The sequence below is a fragment of the Zonotrichia leucophrys genome, chromosome 8, assembly GCF_028769735.1.
Source record: "Zonotrichia leucophrys gambelii isolate GWCS_2022_RI chromosome 8, RI_Zleu_2.0, whole genome shotgun sequence".
Taxonomy (NCBI): domain Eukaryota; kingdom Metazoa; phylum Chordata; class Aves; order Passeriformes; family Passerellidae; genus Zonotrichia; species Zonotrichia leucophrys.
The window spans coordinates 29274242-29290976 of NC_088178.1; the positions used below are offsets into that span (position 1 = coordinate 29274242).

The following is a 16735-nucleotide window of genomic DNA, read 5'->3' on the forward strand; positions in this document are numbered from 1 at the left end:
CTTTTATCTATATTTCACACCAATCACCTATATTTTTACCTATATTTTTACCTATATTTAATACCAATGACCTATATTTTTCCTCTTGCTACAATGCATTTTTCACAGCTCTAATTCTCTAAAATATCTGGTGTTTTTGCCAGGCCATCTTTTGAAACTTGTTGAAACTTGTTTCTAGTCCAATCTCTCTCAACAATGCCATTTTTTATTCTATGGCATTCTTAATCCCTCAATTGTCACCTTGTGCCCAACCCCAGCCTGGCTCCCCATGGAAGGGAAATGATCCAGCAGGGAATTAAATGATCCAGCAGGGAATTAAATTATCCAAAAGGGAATTAAATGACCCACCAGGGAATTAAATGATCCACCTGGAAATTCAAGTGATCTAGTAGGGAATTAAGTGACCCACCAGGGAATTAATTAAATGATCTACTGATGAATTAAATGATCCAGCAGGGAATTAAGTGATCCACTAAGGAATTAATTAAGTGATCCACCAGGGAATTCATTAAATTATGCAGCAGAAATTAAATTATCACCAAGGAATTAAGTGATCCAGCAGGGAATTAAATGATCCACTAAGGAATTAAGTGATACACTAAAGAAATAATTAAATGATCCAGAAGGGAATTAAATTATCCAAAAGGGAATTAAATGATCCACCTGGGAATTAAAGTGATCTAGTAGGGAATTAAATGATCCAGCAGGGAATTAAATGATCCAGCAGGGAATTAAATGATCCACTAGGGAATTAAATGATCCAGAAGGGAATTAAATTATCCAAAAGGGAATTAAATGATCCACCTGGGAATTAAATGATCCACCTGGGAATTAAAGTGATCTAGTAGGGAATTAAGTGATCCAGCAGGGAATTAAATTATCCACCAGGGAATTAAATGATCCACCAGGGAATTAAATGATCCAGCAGGGAATTAAATGATCCACCTGGGAATTAAAGTGATCTAGTAGGGAATTAAGTGACCCACCCAGGGAATTAAGTGATCCAGCAGGGAATTAAATGATCCACCAGGGAATTAATTAAATGATCCACCAGGGAATTAAATGATCCACCTGGGAATTAAAGTGATCTAGTAGGGAATTAAGTGATCCACCAGGGAATTAATTAAATGATCCAGCAGGGAATTAAATGATCCACCCAGGGAATTAAATGATCCAGCAGGGAATTAAATGATCCACTCGGGAATTAAATGATCCAGAAGGGAATTAAATTATCCAAAAGGGAATTAAGTGATCCACTAGGGAATTAAATTATCCAAAAGGGAATTAAGTGATCCACCAGGGAATTAATGAAATGTCCCAGCAGGGAATGAAGTGACCCAGCAGGGAATTAAATGATCCACCCAGGGAATTAAGTGATCTAGGAGGGAATTAAGTGATCCAGCAGGGAATAAAATGATCCAGCAGGGAATTAAATGATCCAGCAGGGAATAAAATGATCCACCAGGGAATTAAATGATCCACCAGGGAATTAAATGATCTACCAGGGAATTAAGTGATCCAGAAGGGAATTAAATGATCCACCCAGGGAATTAAATGATCCAGCAGGGAATGAAGTGACCCAGCAGGGAATGAATTAAATTAAATGTCCCAGTGGGGAATGAAGTGTCCCAGCAGGGACTGAATGAAATGTCCCAGCAGGGAATGAATGAAATGTCCCAGCGGGGAATGAATGAAATGTCCCAGTGGGGAATGAAGTGACCCAGCAGGGAATTAAATGATCCACCCAGGGAATTAAATGATCCACCCAGGGAATTAAATTATCCAGCAGGGAATGAATGAAATGATCCAGAAGGGAATTAAATGATCCACCAGGGAATTAAATGATCTACCAGGGAATTAAGTGATCCAGCAGGGAATTAAATGATCCACCTGGGAATTAAGTGATCCAGCAGGGAATTACATGATCCACCTGGGAATTAATTAAATGATCCAGCAGGGAATTAAATTATCCACCCAGGGAATTAAATGATCCAGCAGGGAATGAAGTGACCCAGCAGGGAATGAATTAAATGATACACCAGGGAATTAAATGATCCAGCAGGGAATTAAATGATCCACCTGGGAATTAAGTGATCTAGTAGGGAATTAAGTGATCCAGTAGGGAATTAAGTGACCCACCAGGGAATTGACTGATCCACTAGGGAATTAAATGATCCAGAAGGGAATTAAATTATCTACCAGGGAATTAAATGATCCACCAGGGAATTAAATGATCTACCAGGGAATTAAGTGGTCCACCAGGGAATTAAATTACCCACCTAGGGAATTAAATTATCTACCAGGGAATTAAATGATCCACCTCGGAATTAAATGATCCACCAGGGAATTAAATTATCTACCAGGGAATTAAGTGATCCAGCAGGGAATTAAATGATCCAGCAGGGAATAAAATGATCCACCTGGGAATTAAAGTGATCTAGTAGGGAATGCAGTGACCCAGCAGGGAATTAAATTATCCAGCAGGGACTGAATGAAATGCCCAGCAGGGACTGAATGAAATGCCCAGCAGGGAGTGAATGAAATGCCCAGCAGGGACTGCAGCCCCAGGTGAGGAGCAGCCACCAGCTCAGTTTGTGTGAGGTTTGATCGCCCCCCGAGCCCCTGCACACCCACCATCCTCCTGTTGTCCTGCTTGTTGATGCTGACGGTGGCGTCCCTGATGACGATGTGCGTGATCTCGGGGAAGTAGGAGAAGCTGTTCCAGGCCTCCCGCAGGCCCTGCTTCTCCTCCTCCTTCTTCCCTCTGCCCTCACATTTCTTCTTCTTCTCCTTCTCCGCCTGCACGGGCTGCAAAGGCAGTGGGATAAAGCTGCAGGTCAAATTTAGCACAGTGGTTCCACTCTAAACCAAAAATTCATTCCAGAACAATAATAGAAATGAATTACTTATTAATTAGAATTTTAGGACAGAATTATTACAAAAATTATAACATTAAACTCAATTATAGAATATAAAATACAGAATATAATGCATTGTAATACGCGTACTCGAAACCAAAAATTCATTCTAGAACAATAACATAGATTAATTCCTTATTAATTAGAATTTTAGGACAGAATTATTATAAAAATTATAACATTAAACTCAATTATAGAATATAAATAATGCATTGTAATAAGTTTATTATAAACCAAAAATTCATTCTAGAATAGCAATAGAAATTAATTATGCACTAGTTACAATTATAAACAATAATTATTATATAAATGATAACATTAATCTAAATTATAGAATAATAAAAATAATTATTTGTTAGTTAGATTTATATAGTTACTATATAAATTATAAAATTAATCTAAATTATAGAATAATAATGTCAAATATATAATATCATGTATTGCAATACAGTTACTCTAAACCAAAAATTCATTCTAGAACAATAACATAGATGAATTACTTATTAATTAGAATTTTAGGACAGAATTATTATAAAAATTATAACATTAAACTCAATTATAGAATATAAAATACAGAATATACTGTATTGTAATACGTTTACTCGAAACCAAAATTCATTCTAGAATAGCAATAGAAATTAATTATGCACTAGTTACAATTATAAGCAATAATTATTTGTTAATTAGATTTATATAGTTACTATATAGATTATAAAATTAATCTAAATTATAGAATAATAATGGCAAATATATAATATCATGTATTGCAATACAGTTACTCTAAACCAAAAGTTCATTCTAGAATAGCAACAGAAAATGATTTATGTATTAGTTACAATTATAAACAATAATTATTATATAAATGATAAAATTAATCTAAATTATAGAATAATAACGTCAAATATATAATATAATGCATTGCAATACAGTTACTCTAAACCAAAAGTTCATTCTAGAATAGCAATAGAAATTAATTATGCACTAGTTACAATTATAAACAATAATTATTATATAAATGATAAAATTAATCTAAATTATAGAATAATAAAAAAAATTGTTAGTTAGATTTATATAGTTACTATATAAATTATAAAATTAATCTAAATTATAGAAAAATAATGGCAAATATATAATATCACGTATTGCAATACAGTTACTCTAAACCAAAAATTCATTCTAGAACAATAACATAGATGAATTACTTATTAATTAGAATTTTAGGACAGAATTATTATAAAAATTATAACATTAAACTCAATTATAGAAATACAGAATATCATGTATTGCAATACAGTTACTCTAAACCAAAAGTTCATTCTAGAATAGCAATAGAAATTAATTATGTATTAGTTACAATTATAAACAATAATTATTATATAGATTACAAAATTAATCTAAATTATAGAATAATAAAAATAACTATTTGTTAGTTAGATTTATATAGTTACTATATAAATTATAAAATTAATCTAAATTATAGAAAAATAATGGCAAATATATAATATCACGTATTGCAATACAGTTACTCTAAACCAAAAATTCATTCTAGAATAGCAACAGAAATTAATTATGCACTAGTTACAATTATAAGCAATAATTATTTGTTACTTAGATTTATATAGTTACTATATAGATTATAAAATTAATCTAAATTATAGAATAATAATGGCAAATATATAATATAATGCATTGCAAAACAGTTACTCTAAACCAAAAATTCATTCTAGAACAATAATATAGATGAATTACTTATTAATTAGAATTTTAGGACAGAATTATTATAAAAATTATAACATTAAACTCAATTATAGAATATAAAATACAGAATATACTGTATTGTAATACGTTTACTCTAAACCAAAAATTCATTCTAGAATAGCAATAGAAAATTAATTATGCACTAGTTACAATTATAAACAATAATTATTATATAAATGATAAAATTAATCTAAATTATAGAATAATAAAAATAGTTATTTGTTAGATTTATATAGTTATTATATAAAATATAAAATTAATCTAAATTATAGAATAATAATGGCAAATATATAATATCACGTATTGCAATACAGTTACTCTAAACCAAAATTCATTCTAGAATGATATAAATTATATATTGATTAGAATGATAGAATAGAATTATTATAGAAATTATAAAAATAATATAAATTATAGAATAAAAATATAATACTATAAAATATAGAATATAATGTACTCTAATACATTTACTCTACACCAAAAATTCATTCTAGAATAGTAACATTAATTAATTATCAGTTGGAATTCTAGAATAATTATATCAATGATAAAATTAATATATACAAGAATAATATAAAATATAGAATGTAATGTATTGTAATACAATTTATTTTTACCTATACTTTTATCTATATTTCACACCAATCACCTATACTTTTACCTAAATTTTACCTATATTTTTACCTATATTTATTACCAATCACCCATATATTACCTATATTTTACTCTAAACCAAAAATTCATTCTAGAACAGTAATACCAATTCACGATTTATTAGTTCAAATTCTACAATACAAGTATTATATTAATTATAAAATTAATGTATAGCATAATATAAAATAATTAATTCTAAAATGAATATGAATAATGTATTAATAATATAATATCTATAATGTCATATAGATAATATATCATATAATATATGATATATTATATAATCATATACATATATTATATGAGATATATATATGATATATATATCATATATATAATATATGATATATATGATATATATGATATATATGATATATATATAATATATTATTGATATATATGATATATGATATATATATATATATATATATATGATATATATATATATATATATAATATATGATATATATATGATATATATATATGATATAATATATGATATAATATAATCTCATTAATTCTGGGATGTTTTTGCCCACAGAAATTCCCACTCACACTTGGCTTGAGCCTCCACTGGATGCCGTTGTTCCCCGTCACCATCACCTCGTACTTCTCGTTGTCCCCACAGCTGAATTTATTCATCTCATTCTCAGCAGAGATCAGCAGGAACGAGCTCTCAAAGATCTCAGCCCCATAATATTTGGTCAGCACCTCCATGGTGGATAAATATTTCACCTTCAGGTCCCGAGGGGAGACGCTGTTGTTACAGATGGTTTTGTTGTTGAACTCCTTGAGGAAATGCTTGAAGACGTTATTGATCCGGATCCTGGTCAAGAAATTCCTCTGCCTGATGGTTCTGTTCAGAGTCTCGGGGATATAATGCTTGTAACTGGGAGGAGAAGCAAGGGATTCAATTGAATTAAATTAAATTGAATGAAATTAAATTCCTCGTGGGAGAGCAGCAGGGACAGAGGGGGATCCCAGCTCACCTGATGTCCTTGGGAAGCTCCGGCAGCTTCACGTTTTTCTTGATGGCATCGTGGGAGATGGCCAGGACAGCCATCCCCAGACACTCATTCTCTATCTCATGGACCTCCTGCTCGTTTTTGGGCTCTCGGATGGGTGCCAGGCCCTTCACCAGGTCATACTGGCCCTGAACACAACAAAAAACCCAAATTACCCAGTTGGCTTTCCCAGAGTTTGTCCCTGAGCCAGGAATTCATGCCAGGATCCTTGGGCAAGGAGAAGCTGGAACTTCCAACCCTTCTTTTATACACCAGCCCACCAAAAATTCACTTTTTAAAAATGAACTACAGAAATCACCATCCTGGCCTATTTTAGTACCTTCAATATTTAGTTTCTGCTCCACAAATCCAATTTTTTGCCTCTGCTTTATCCCTGCCTTTGCCATCCCCTGGATTCATCTCCAAGCCAAGCCCTGCTCTGGGACAGCCTGGAAAGTGTTTGGGATGGGATGGGATGGGATGGCATGGGATGGGATGGGATGGATGGGATGGGATGGATGGATGGGATGGGAATGGGATGGGAATGGGATGGGATGGGATGGGATGGGATGGGATGGGATGGGATGGGATGGATGGGATGGGATGGGATGGGATGGGATGGGATGGGATGGGATGGGATGGGATGGGATGGGATGGGAGGGGATGGGATGGGATGGATGGGATGGGATGGGATGGGATGGGATGGGATGGGATGGGATGGGATGGGATGGGATGGGATGGGGGATGGGATGGGATGGGATGGATGGGATGGGATGGGATGGGATGGGATGGGATGGGATGGGATGGGATGGGATGGGATGGGATGGGATGGGATGGGATGGGATGGGATGGGATGGATGGGATGGGATGGAGGGGATGGGATGGATGGATGGGATGGGATGGGATGGGATGGGATGGGATGGGATGGATGGGTTGGGATGGGATGGGATGGGATGGGATGGGATGGATGGGATGGGATGGGATGGGATGGGATGGGATGGGATGGGATGGGATGGGATGGGATGGGATGGGATGGGATGGGATGGGATGGGATGGGATGGATGGGATGGGATGAATGGGCAAAGACATTTCTGTGCCTCATTGCTTGAATGTTTCCCTGGAATTCTCCTTCCTTGTGGTTCCCAGTGTGAAAATCCTGCAGGAATTCTACTCAGAACCAACAGTGAATGGCATTTCCTCTGTGCATTCAATTTGCTCTTTCATCAACCTGAATTTTCCAAATTTTGGTGAAACCTGACAGCTTCTGGTTTGAAAAATCCTTTGGAAGGCACAAGAGGAGAGCAGAACTGCAGTGAGGTTATCAATCTTTATCACCACGGGGTTATCAGGAAATGTTTATCAAACTTTAACACCACCCAGTAAAAAAACCTCATTAAAAGCACCCAGCCCTGCCAGATTCCTTCTGCTGCTGCTCCTCTCCAGCCCCAGCTCTGTGCAAATGTCCCACAAAAGCGTTAAGAAACACAAATAATTCACTTTAGAAGAAAATATCTATAAAAATAAAATCATTTTTGGGTTGGGAGAGAGGATTTGCTCCTTCATGCAGCAAATCCTCTCCTCTCCACCAGGCAGCAGCAAAAAGAAAACCCTTCCAGTACTAACAGGATACATCATGTGTATTTTAAAGCAGAAATCTGCAGTTTTTATGGGACAAAAATGTGTATTTTAAAGCAGAAATCTGCCGTTTTTATGGGACAAAAATCCCATAAAATTTTGATTTATGGGAATACAGCATCAGAGAGAGTTCCAACCTGTGCAAACATGTATTCCAGGGAATTGGCATCCAGGATGGGGGTCCCCTCTGGGGCCAGCTTCTTGTCGTAGGCCTTGGCCCTCCTGGGGGAGTGGCGCCACACCGAGGGCTCGCTCTCGCTCGTCCCGTGCCAGTTGGTGAAATAGTATCTGCCAAAAAGCCAGAAACTTGGAAATGTATTGGGAAAATCCTCCATCTCTACAAGATATTCTGGGTTTTGGAAAGTAAAGCAGTTCAAAGCAAGAATTGTCCAAATTTCTGCCTGAAGGTTTAAGTAGTGCAACATTCCAGCACGTTCCTGGCCTGAGGAACTGGGGGGAAATGATAAATTAATGTGGATTATTAGGGGTTTTTCCCTTTTTTTTCTTTTTGTTAGAGAGATGGAGCACCTCTCCTGTGAGGGAATGTTCACCTGGAGAGGAGAAGGATCCAGGGAGAGCTCAGGGCCTGAAGGGGCTCCAGGAGAGCTGGAAAGGGACTGGGGACAGGGATGGAGGGACAGACACAGGGAATGGCTCCCAGTGCCAGAGGGCAGGGATGGATGGGAGATTGGGAATTGGGAATTCCTGCCTGGGATGGAATCCCCAGAGCAGCCCCTGGATCCCTGGCAGTGCCCAAGGCCAGGCTGGAGCAGCCTGGGACAGTGGGAGGAGTCCCTGGGATGGGATGGGATGGGATGGGATGGGATGGGATGGGATGGGATGGGATGGGATGGGATGGGATGGGATGGGATTTAAGGTCCCTCCCAGTCCAAACCAGTTTGGGACTGACATTTATGAAGCCCCAAATCTCCAGTGTCAAGGCTGGAGCGGCCCAACCTCAGTGCAGAGTCAGGATCTTCAGCAAAATAAAATGGATTTTTTTAGTTGAGCTTTTCTTGGGCAGGAACTCCAACCCAAAACTGAGCCAGAAACTCCTGACAAGGAGCAGAGGAGCCTCCAGGACTGCTGGGCTGAGGGCTGGAGAGCAGAGCGAAGCAAACCCCGCTGAAACCCAGAGGAAATGACTTTGCTTCCCTGCTCTCCTGCACAAGAGGAGTCACAATGAATAACTGCAATTCTCCTGTCATTTCCTGCAAATAATCATGGGCAAGGCCTGAGCATTGTCTGGGACTGAGAGCCTCTGCTCCTTTCCCTAATTAACCGCTCTGATTAACACCACAAAAACAATTGGGGCCCATTGTTTGAGGGATGGGCAAATCCAGGAGAATCCTTTCCTTGGAAAGCTCCAGGGCTTCCTGGGACACATTCTGGGGATTTCACTTCCACAACAGGAACAGGAACATGAATTTCCCCATTCCCAATGAGCTGGGGAGGGAATTGTGCCCCTGAGCCCCAGCCCTCCCTCACAGCATCTTCCATCATCATCATCATTAGCTTACATATCTCTGTAAAATTATACAAAATTAATTTAATCCATTTTTCATTATTGCATATAATATTCTAAATATAATATTCTAAATATAATATAACATAACATAATATAACATAACAGCTTTGTGAAAACAACTTTTCCAACTTTTTCTTTCAAGATGAAACCCCAAAGATGCAAAGAAATCAGGAGATGTTTGAAGCTCCTGCTGCTCATCTCTCCTCTAAGCTGTGCAAACCCAGCTGCTGATTTTGGTGCTGCTTTCCTGCTTCTGCAGAGAGCTCAGAGTGAATAAATCCCAATTTCCAGGTGTTCCCTTACCCGAGAGCTCAGAGTGAATAAATCCCAATTTCCAGGTGTTCCCTTACCTGAGAGCTCAGAGTGAATAAATCCCAATTTCCAGGTGTTCCCTTACCCAGAGCTCAGAATGAATAAATCCCAATTTCCAGGTGTTTCCTTACCTGAGAGCTCAGAATGAATAAATCCCATTTTCAGGTGTTTCCTTACCCAGAGCTCAGAGTGAATAAATCCCAATTTCCAGGTGTTTCCTTACCCAGAGCTCAGAGTGAATAAATCCCAATTTCCAGGTGTTTCCTTACCCAGAGCTCAGAATGAATAAATCCCAATTTCCAGGTGTTTCCTTACCAAGAGCTCAGAGTGAATAAATCCCAATTTCCAAGTGTTCCCTTCCAGAGAGCTCGGAGTGAATAAATCCCAATTTCCAGGTGTTTCCTCACCTGAGAGCTCAGAGTGAATAAATCCCAATTTCCAGGTGTCTCCTCACCGACAGCTCAGAATGAATAAATCTGAATTTCCAGGTGTTCCCTTACCCAGAGCTCAGAGTGAATAAATCCCAATTTCCAGGTGTTTCCTTACCCAGAGCTCAGAATGAATAAATCCCATTTTCCAGGTGTCTCCTTACCGACAGCTCAGAGTGAATAAATCCCATTTTCCAGATGTTCCCTTATCCAGAGCTCAGAGTGAATAAATCCCATTTCCAGGTGTTCCCTTACCCAGAGCTCAGAGTGAATAAATCCCAATTTCCAGGTGTTCCCTTACCCAGAGCTCAGAGTGAATAAATCCCAATTTCCAGGTGTTCCCTTACCCAGAGCTCAGAGTGAATAAATCCCAATTTCCAGGTGTTTCCTTACCAAGAGCTCAGAATGAATAAATCCCAATTTCCAGGTGTTTCCTTACCCAGAGCTCAGAATGAATAAATCCCAATTTCCAGGTGTTTCCTTACCCAGAGCTCAGAATGAATAAATCCCAATTTCCAGGTGTTTCCTTACCCAGAGCTCAGAGTGAATAAATCCCAATTTCCAGGTGTTCCCTTACTGAGAGCTCAGAGTGAATAAATCCCATTTTCCAGCTGTTTCCTTCCAGAGAGCTCAGAGTGAATAAATCCCAATTTCCAGGTGTTTCCTTACCCAGAGCTCAGAGTGAATAAATCCCATTTTCCAGCTGTTTCCTTCCAGAGAGCTCAGAGTGAATAAATCCCAATTTCCAGGTGTTTCCTTACCCAGAGCTCAGAATGAATAAATCCCAATTTCCAGGTGTTTCCTTACCTGAGAGCTCAGAGTGAATAAATCCCAATTTCCAGGTGTTCCCTTACCCAGAGCTCAGAGTGAATAAATCCCAATTTCCAGCTGTTTCCTTACTGAGATCTCAGAATGAATAAATCCCATTTTCCAGGTGTTTCCTTACCCAGAGCTCAGAATGAATAAATCCCATTTTCAGGTGTTTCCTTACCCAGAGCTCAGAATGAATAAATCCCAATTTCCAGGTGTTCCCTTACCCAGAGCTCAGAGTGAATAAATCCCAATTTCCAGGTGTTCCCTTACCCAGAGCTCAGAATGAATAAATCCCAATTTCCAGGTGTTCCCTTACCTGAGAGCTCACAAGGAATAAATCCCATTTTCCAGCTGTTTCCCTACCAAGAGCTCAGAGTGAATAAATCCCATTTTCCAGGTGTTTCCTTACCAAGAGCTCAGAATGAATAAATCCCAATTTCCAGGTGTTTCCTTACTGAGAGCTCAGAGTGAATAAATCCCATTTTCCAGGTGTTTCCTTACCCAGAGCTCAGAGTGAATAAATCCCAATTTCCAGGTGTTCCCTTACCAAGAGCTCAGAGTGAATAAATCCCATTTTCCAGGTGTCTCCTTACCCAGAGCTCAGAGTGAATAAATCCCAATTTCCAGGTGTTTCCTTACCCAGAGCTCAGAATGAATAAATCCCAATTTCCAGGTGTTTCCTTACCTGAGAGCTCAGAATGAATAAATCCCAATTTCCAGGTGTTCCCTTACCCAGAGCTCAGAGTGAATAAATCCCAATTTCCAGGTGTTCCCTTACCTGAGAGCTCAGAGTGAATAAATCCCATTTTCCAGCTGTTTCCTTACCTCATGCGATAATGGAGCCTGAAGGATGATTTCTCCTCCACCTTGAAGACCTGGTTTGGTGCATACCAGAGCTTCTTGTTCTCATCATACAGAGCAAAGAGGTTGTGGCACAGAGGGGACACAGCTGGCACAAAAACACACAAAGGGATGAATCACAAAATGCCCCAAACCACAAAAGCATAAAGCAAATATTGGATCATAAATAGAAACTGATACTGGGATCAGCCTGAAAGAAATATTGGGGAGGAAAGGTTGAGGTGGAGCTGTCACCTGGGTTCAACCCATGGGGTTTGGGGTGGATTTAACAGAGATTGCTGCTCTTAAAGTGATCCTCAAATCCTGATTTTGCCCCAAGTCTAAGCTCCAAAGAAATTACTTAAAACCTTCATTTTGTCCAGGTCACAGAAAAGGGAGTTTTACCAAACCCACAACTTTGTTCTCAATTTTATTTTGTTCATAAATTCAACCCCCAGAGGTGAAAGGAGGTTTTGACAAACCAGCAGAAGCTTTGGTGGTTCCACAGGGAAAGCTTTGGTCTGTTCCAGCTAGGAACAGACTGTGACATTAATGGGCTGATCTGATTTAACTCTGCATTTCCTCCATCCCAGATCTCTTTGGGATGGATGGATGTTTACTCCATCCCAGATCTCTTTGGGATGGATGGATGTTTATTCCATCCCAGATCTCTTTGGGATGGATGGATGGATGGTTACTCCATCCCAGATCTCTTTGGGATGGATGGATGGTTACTCCATCCCTGATCTCTTTGGGATGGATGGATGGTTACTCCATCCCAGATCTCTTTGGGATGGATGGATGGTTACCCCATCCCTGATCTCTTTGGGATGGATGTTTATTCCATCCCAGATCTCTTTGGGATGGATGGATGGATGGATGGATGGATGGATGGATGGATGGATGGATGGATGGATGATGGATGATGGATGATGGATGGATGGATGGATGGATGGATGGATGGATGGATGGATGGATGATGGATGGATGGATGGGGGATGGATGGATGATGGATGGATGGATGGATGATGGATGGATGGATGGATGGATGGATGGATGGATGGATGGATGGATGGATGGTTACCCCATCCCAGATCTCTTTGGGATGGATGGATTGGATGGATGGATGGATGGATGGATGGATGGATGGATGATGGATGGATGGATGGATGGATGGATGAAGGATGGATGATGGATGGATGGATGGATGGATGATGGATGGATGGGATGGATGGATGGATGGATGGATGGATGGATGGTTACTCCATCCCAGATCTGTTTGGGATGGATGGATGGATGGATGGATGGATGGATGGATGGATGGATGGATGGATGGATGGATGGTTACCCCATCCCAGATCTCTTTGGGATGGATGGATGGATGGATGGATGGATGGATGGATGGATGGATGGATGGATGGATGGATGGTTCCTCCATCCCTGATCTCTTTGGGATGGATGGATGTTTCCTCCATCCCAGATCTCTTTGGGATGGATGGATGTTTATTCCATCCCAGATCTCTTTGGGATGGATGTTTCCTCCATCCCAGATCTCTTTGGGATGGATGTTTCCTCCATCCCAGATCTCTTTGGGATGGATGTTTATTCCATCCCAGATCTCTTTGGGATGGATGTTTATTCCATCCCAGATCTCTTTGGGATGGATGTTTCCTCCATCCCAGATCTCTTTGGGATGGATGGATGTTTACTCCATCCCAGACCTGCTGGAATTCCTTGTCCCAGCTCTGGAGCAGCTGCACCATCTGTGGGTTCAGAGCCCCCAAGAGCAGCTCCTGCACACCCACATAAACAGGTGGGTGTGAAATACCCCTCACTTAAATCTCTTAAAAAATAATATCAGCATTCATTTGGTGAGGTTTGTCCTGCAGATTTCCATCATTTCACCCATTCCCATGGAAGAGGAGCAATTAGGCAAATGAGCTGAAGGGGATTCCAAGAATCAAGGAAAATTCCTGCCCAGTTCCCCCGTTCTCACCCCACAGCAGCTGGGTAAGGTTTGGAGTTCCATGGGGAAAGAACCTCAGAACTGTAAATACAAAATCCCAGCGGGCTGTGAGATCAAGCAGAGATGAAATCCACTTTTGCTGTGGGATTGCAGGTGTTTGCTGAGCCCAGCCCAGAGGGAAGAGCACAGCACAGCCACGTGAGGGATGCACACGAGGTCAGTGGGGATTTTTGGGATAGGGAGGCTCTTCTTTGTCTGCCCCACAGAGGATGCCTGACCCTGGCTGCTGCCAGGCCCCTGGGAGCTGAAATGAACCCCAGCACTCACAGCACTTCTGGGCAGCCTCAATGCACAGCTCCTCCGAGGTGAACTCCCCGCTGGAGTAACACAGCGGGGCTTTGTCCTGCAGGTAGAAGAGGATTTCCAGCCCCTGGTGCTGAGCTTCCAGGTTGAGCTCATTTTTCTTGGTGCTCCTCATTTTTGCACAGAAAGCCATGGCTTTGCAATCTTCTTTTACGTTGAGATACTGGGAGAGCAGAGAAAAGAGCAAAGGGAAACGTGAGGGGAGTTGGGATTGTCAGGACACAAAGCCATCACTGCTGGCTGGGCACCACCATCCTCCAAACCCTCAGGTGGGGATTCATCCAAAACCAGGTGAAAAAACAGGAAAAAAGAAATGGCAGGGATTATTCTGGTTCTGGGAACTCTGCTCCAAATCATTCCCTTCTCCTCTGGTGGTGCCACAGCTTTCCTGCAAGGTTTCTCTCCTCAAAGCAGAAATAATTTTCACATCCTTCAGCACCTCCCTGCCTGGAAAACAACACTTGAGCCTGAGTGATTTAAGCAGCTCATTTGATGTTTCCTTCTTTAAAAAATCAGCTTCTATTTTTACAGCCCCTTAACAGCAAAATATTTCTCATTGTTTTCTCCCCTCTCACCCTTTGTGTTTGAAACTGCTGATGGTTTATGAGTCATGGTGTGTTTTAGAAGATTTATTGGCATTTATTTTTTATTCCTGCTTCTCTGTCTCTGCAGGAGGAAAGGGTAGCACTGAGTAGGTTTAATGCAAGAGCTTTTAGATTGCCAAGGATGCACAACAGGGCAGCTCTGACTCAAAAGAAAATTGGTTTTCATACCCAGTGCTTAAACAGAAAGAGCAGAAAGTTATTTGAGTTATTTGGGTTCTTTGTTCCATGTTTTTCTAAGCTTTAAAAAGCCCAAACCACCAATTTTATAGTTTATGAAATTAATCCTCCCACCAAAAAAAACAATTAAAAAATGAACCCCCAAAGCCAACACACCTGCATTTATGTGCCTGTGGGATCCTCTACACAACTGAAATGGGTCTGCACTCTCCCCTGGAGAAGCTTCACTCTGACTGAAAAAAAAGGAAAATAAACATCAGGAATGGCTTTGTACAGCTGGAGGCATGAATGAAATGGTCAGGCTGATAAAATTCCACCTGCAATCCTAGGGAGCAGATTAATAATAATAATAACAATAATAACAACAATAATAATAAATGATGATGATAACAATAATAACAATAACAATAATAATAATAATAATAATAATAATAATAATAATAACAATAATAACAATAGATGATGATGATGATGATAACAATAATAACAATAATAATAATAATAATAATAACAATAATAACAATAACAACAACAATAATAATAAATGATGATTATGATGATGATGATGATGATAACAATAATAACAATAACAATAATAGTAATAGTAATAATAATAATAACAATAACAATAATAGTAATAATAATGATGATGATGATAACAATAATAACAATAACAATAATAGTAATAGTAATAATAATAATAATAATAATAATAATAATAATAATAATAATAATAATAATAACAATAATAACAATAATAACAATAATAATAAATGATGATGATGATGATAGCAATAATAACAATAACAATAATAGTAATAGTAATAATAATAATAACAATAACAATAATAGTAATAATAATAAAATAATAATAATAACATATAATAATCAACAATAATAATAATAAATAATAGATATGTATAATAATAATAAAATAACAATAATAATATATATAATAATAGTAATAACAATAACAAAATAATAATAATAATAATAATAATAATAATAATAATAAATTATATGATGAGATATATATAACAATAATAACAATAAAATAATAATAATAATAATAAAAAAACAAATAATAATAATAATAATAAAATAATAACAAAATAAATAAAATAATAAAATAAAATATAATATAAATAACAATAACTGAGAGCTGGATCTGGCCTCAGCCAAGGCAGCCCCAGGAGAGGAGTTTGGGCACATCCACTGATCCCTTCTGACCCTTTGGGGGCACAGCCTGAGGAGCAACCAAAAGCCAGGCAAACCTGGATTATTCCCTGGATTATTCCCTGGATTATTCCCTGGATTATTCCCTGGATTATTCCCTGGATTTCCCCCTGGTTTCAGTCTGGAATTGTTCTCCTCAGCTGTGACACCACAGGGACATTTTCCTCTGTGCTTCACCTCCTCCATGCCGTCATTCCTCACATTTTTCCTTAGATATTCATTCCAATTTCATCAGATATTAATTCCAATTCTCCCCTGCTCTCTGTTTTTCCCTGCCCTCCCAGATTATCATTTCAAATTTAAAATTTAAAACTAAACCTGACAGTGCTGCTGCTTTGGGAAGCCTCAGCCATCACTCATCTGAGGCTGAAGGTCCCTCCTTTCTCCCTCCTCCCCATCCCTGCCAAAATGTGTTTGACAAAAATGGGTTTTTATTATTTTTGCTCCAGCAGTGTGAGTTAATCTGACCCAGCAGACTTCAGCAAATATTGCTTTAAA

The 16735-nt window shown here is 38.6% G+C and overlaps 1 protein-coding gene across 3 annotated transcripts in view; it reads right to left on the reverse strand.

The window, feature by feature from the left end:
• JAK1 (Janus kinase 1) overlaps positions 1-16735 on the reverse strand; it is a 73091-nt gene that overhangs the window by 24884 nt on the left and 31472 nt on the right. The window contains exons 2-8 of one of the 3 annotated variants that reach the window (XM_064719452.1): positions 15158-15234; positions 14184-14382; positions 11876-11999; positions 8107-8257; positions 6320-6483; positions 6066-6219; positions 2635-2808 (exon numbers count right to left, since the gene is read on the reverse strand). In XM_064719452.1, coding sequence (XP_064575522.1) covers positions 2635-2808; positions 6066-6219; positions 6320-6483; positions 8107-8257; positions 11876-11999; positions 14184-14382; positions 15158-15163 — 972 coding nt within the window. In that variant the 5' untranslated portion in view covers positions 15164-15234. Of the gene's footprint in view, positions 1-2634; positions 2809-5885; positions 6220-6319; positions 6484-8106; positions 8258-11875; positions 12000-14183; positions 14383-15157; positions 15235-16735 lie in introns of all 3 variants that reach the window. The other 2 variants (XM_064719451.1, XM_064719450.1) reach the window with 2 other exon arrangements.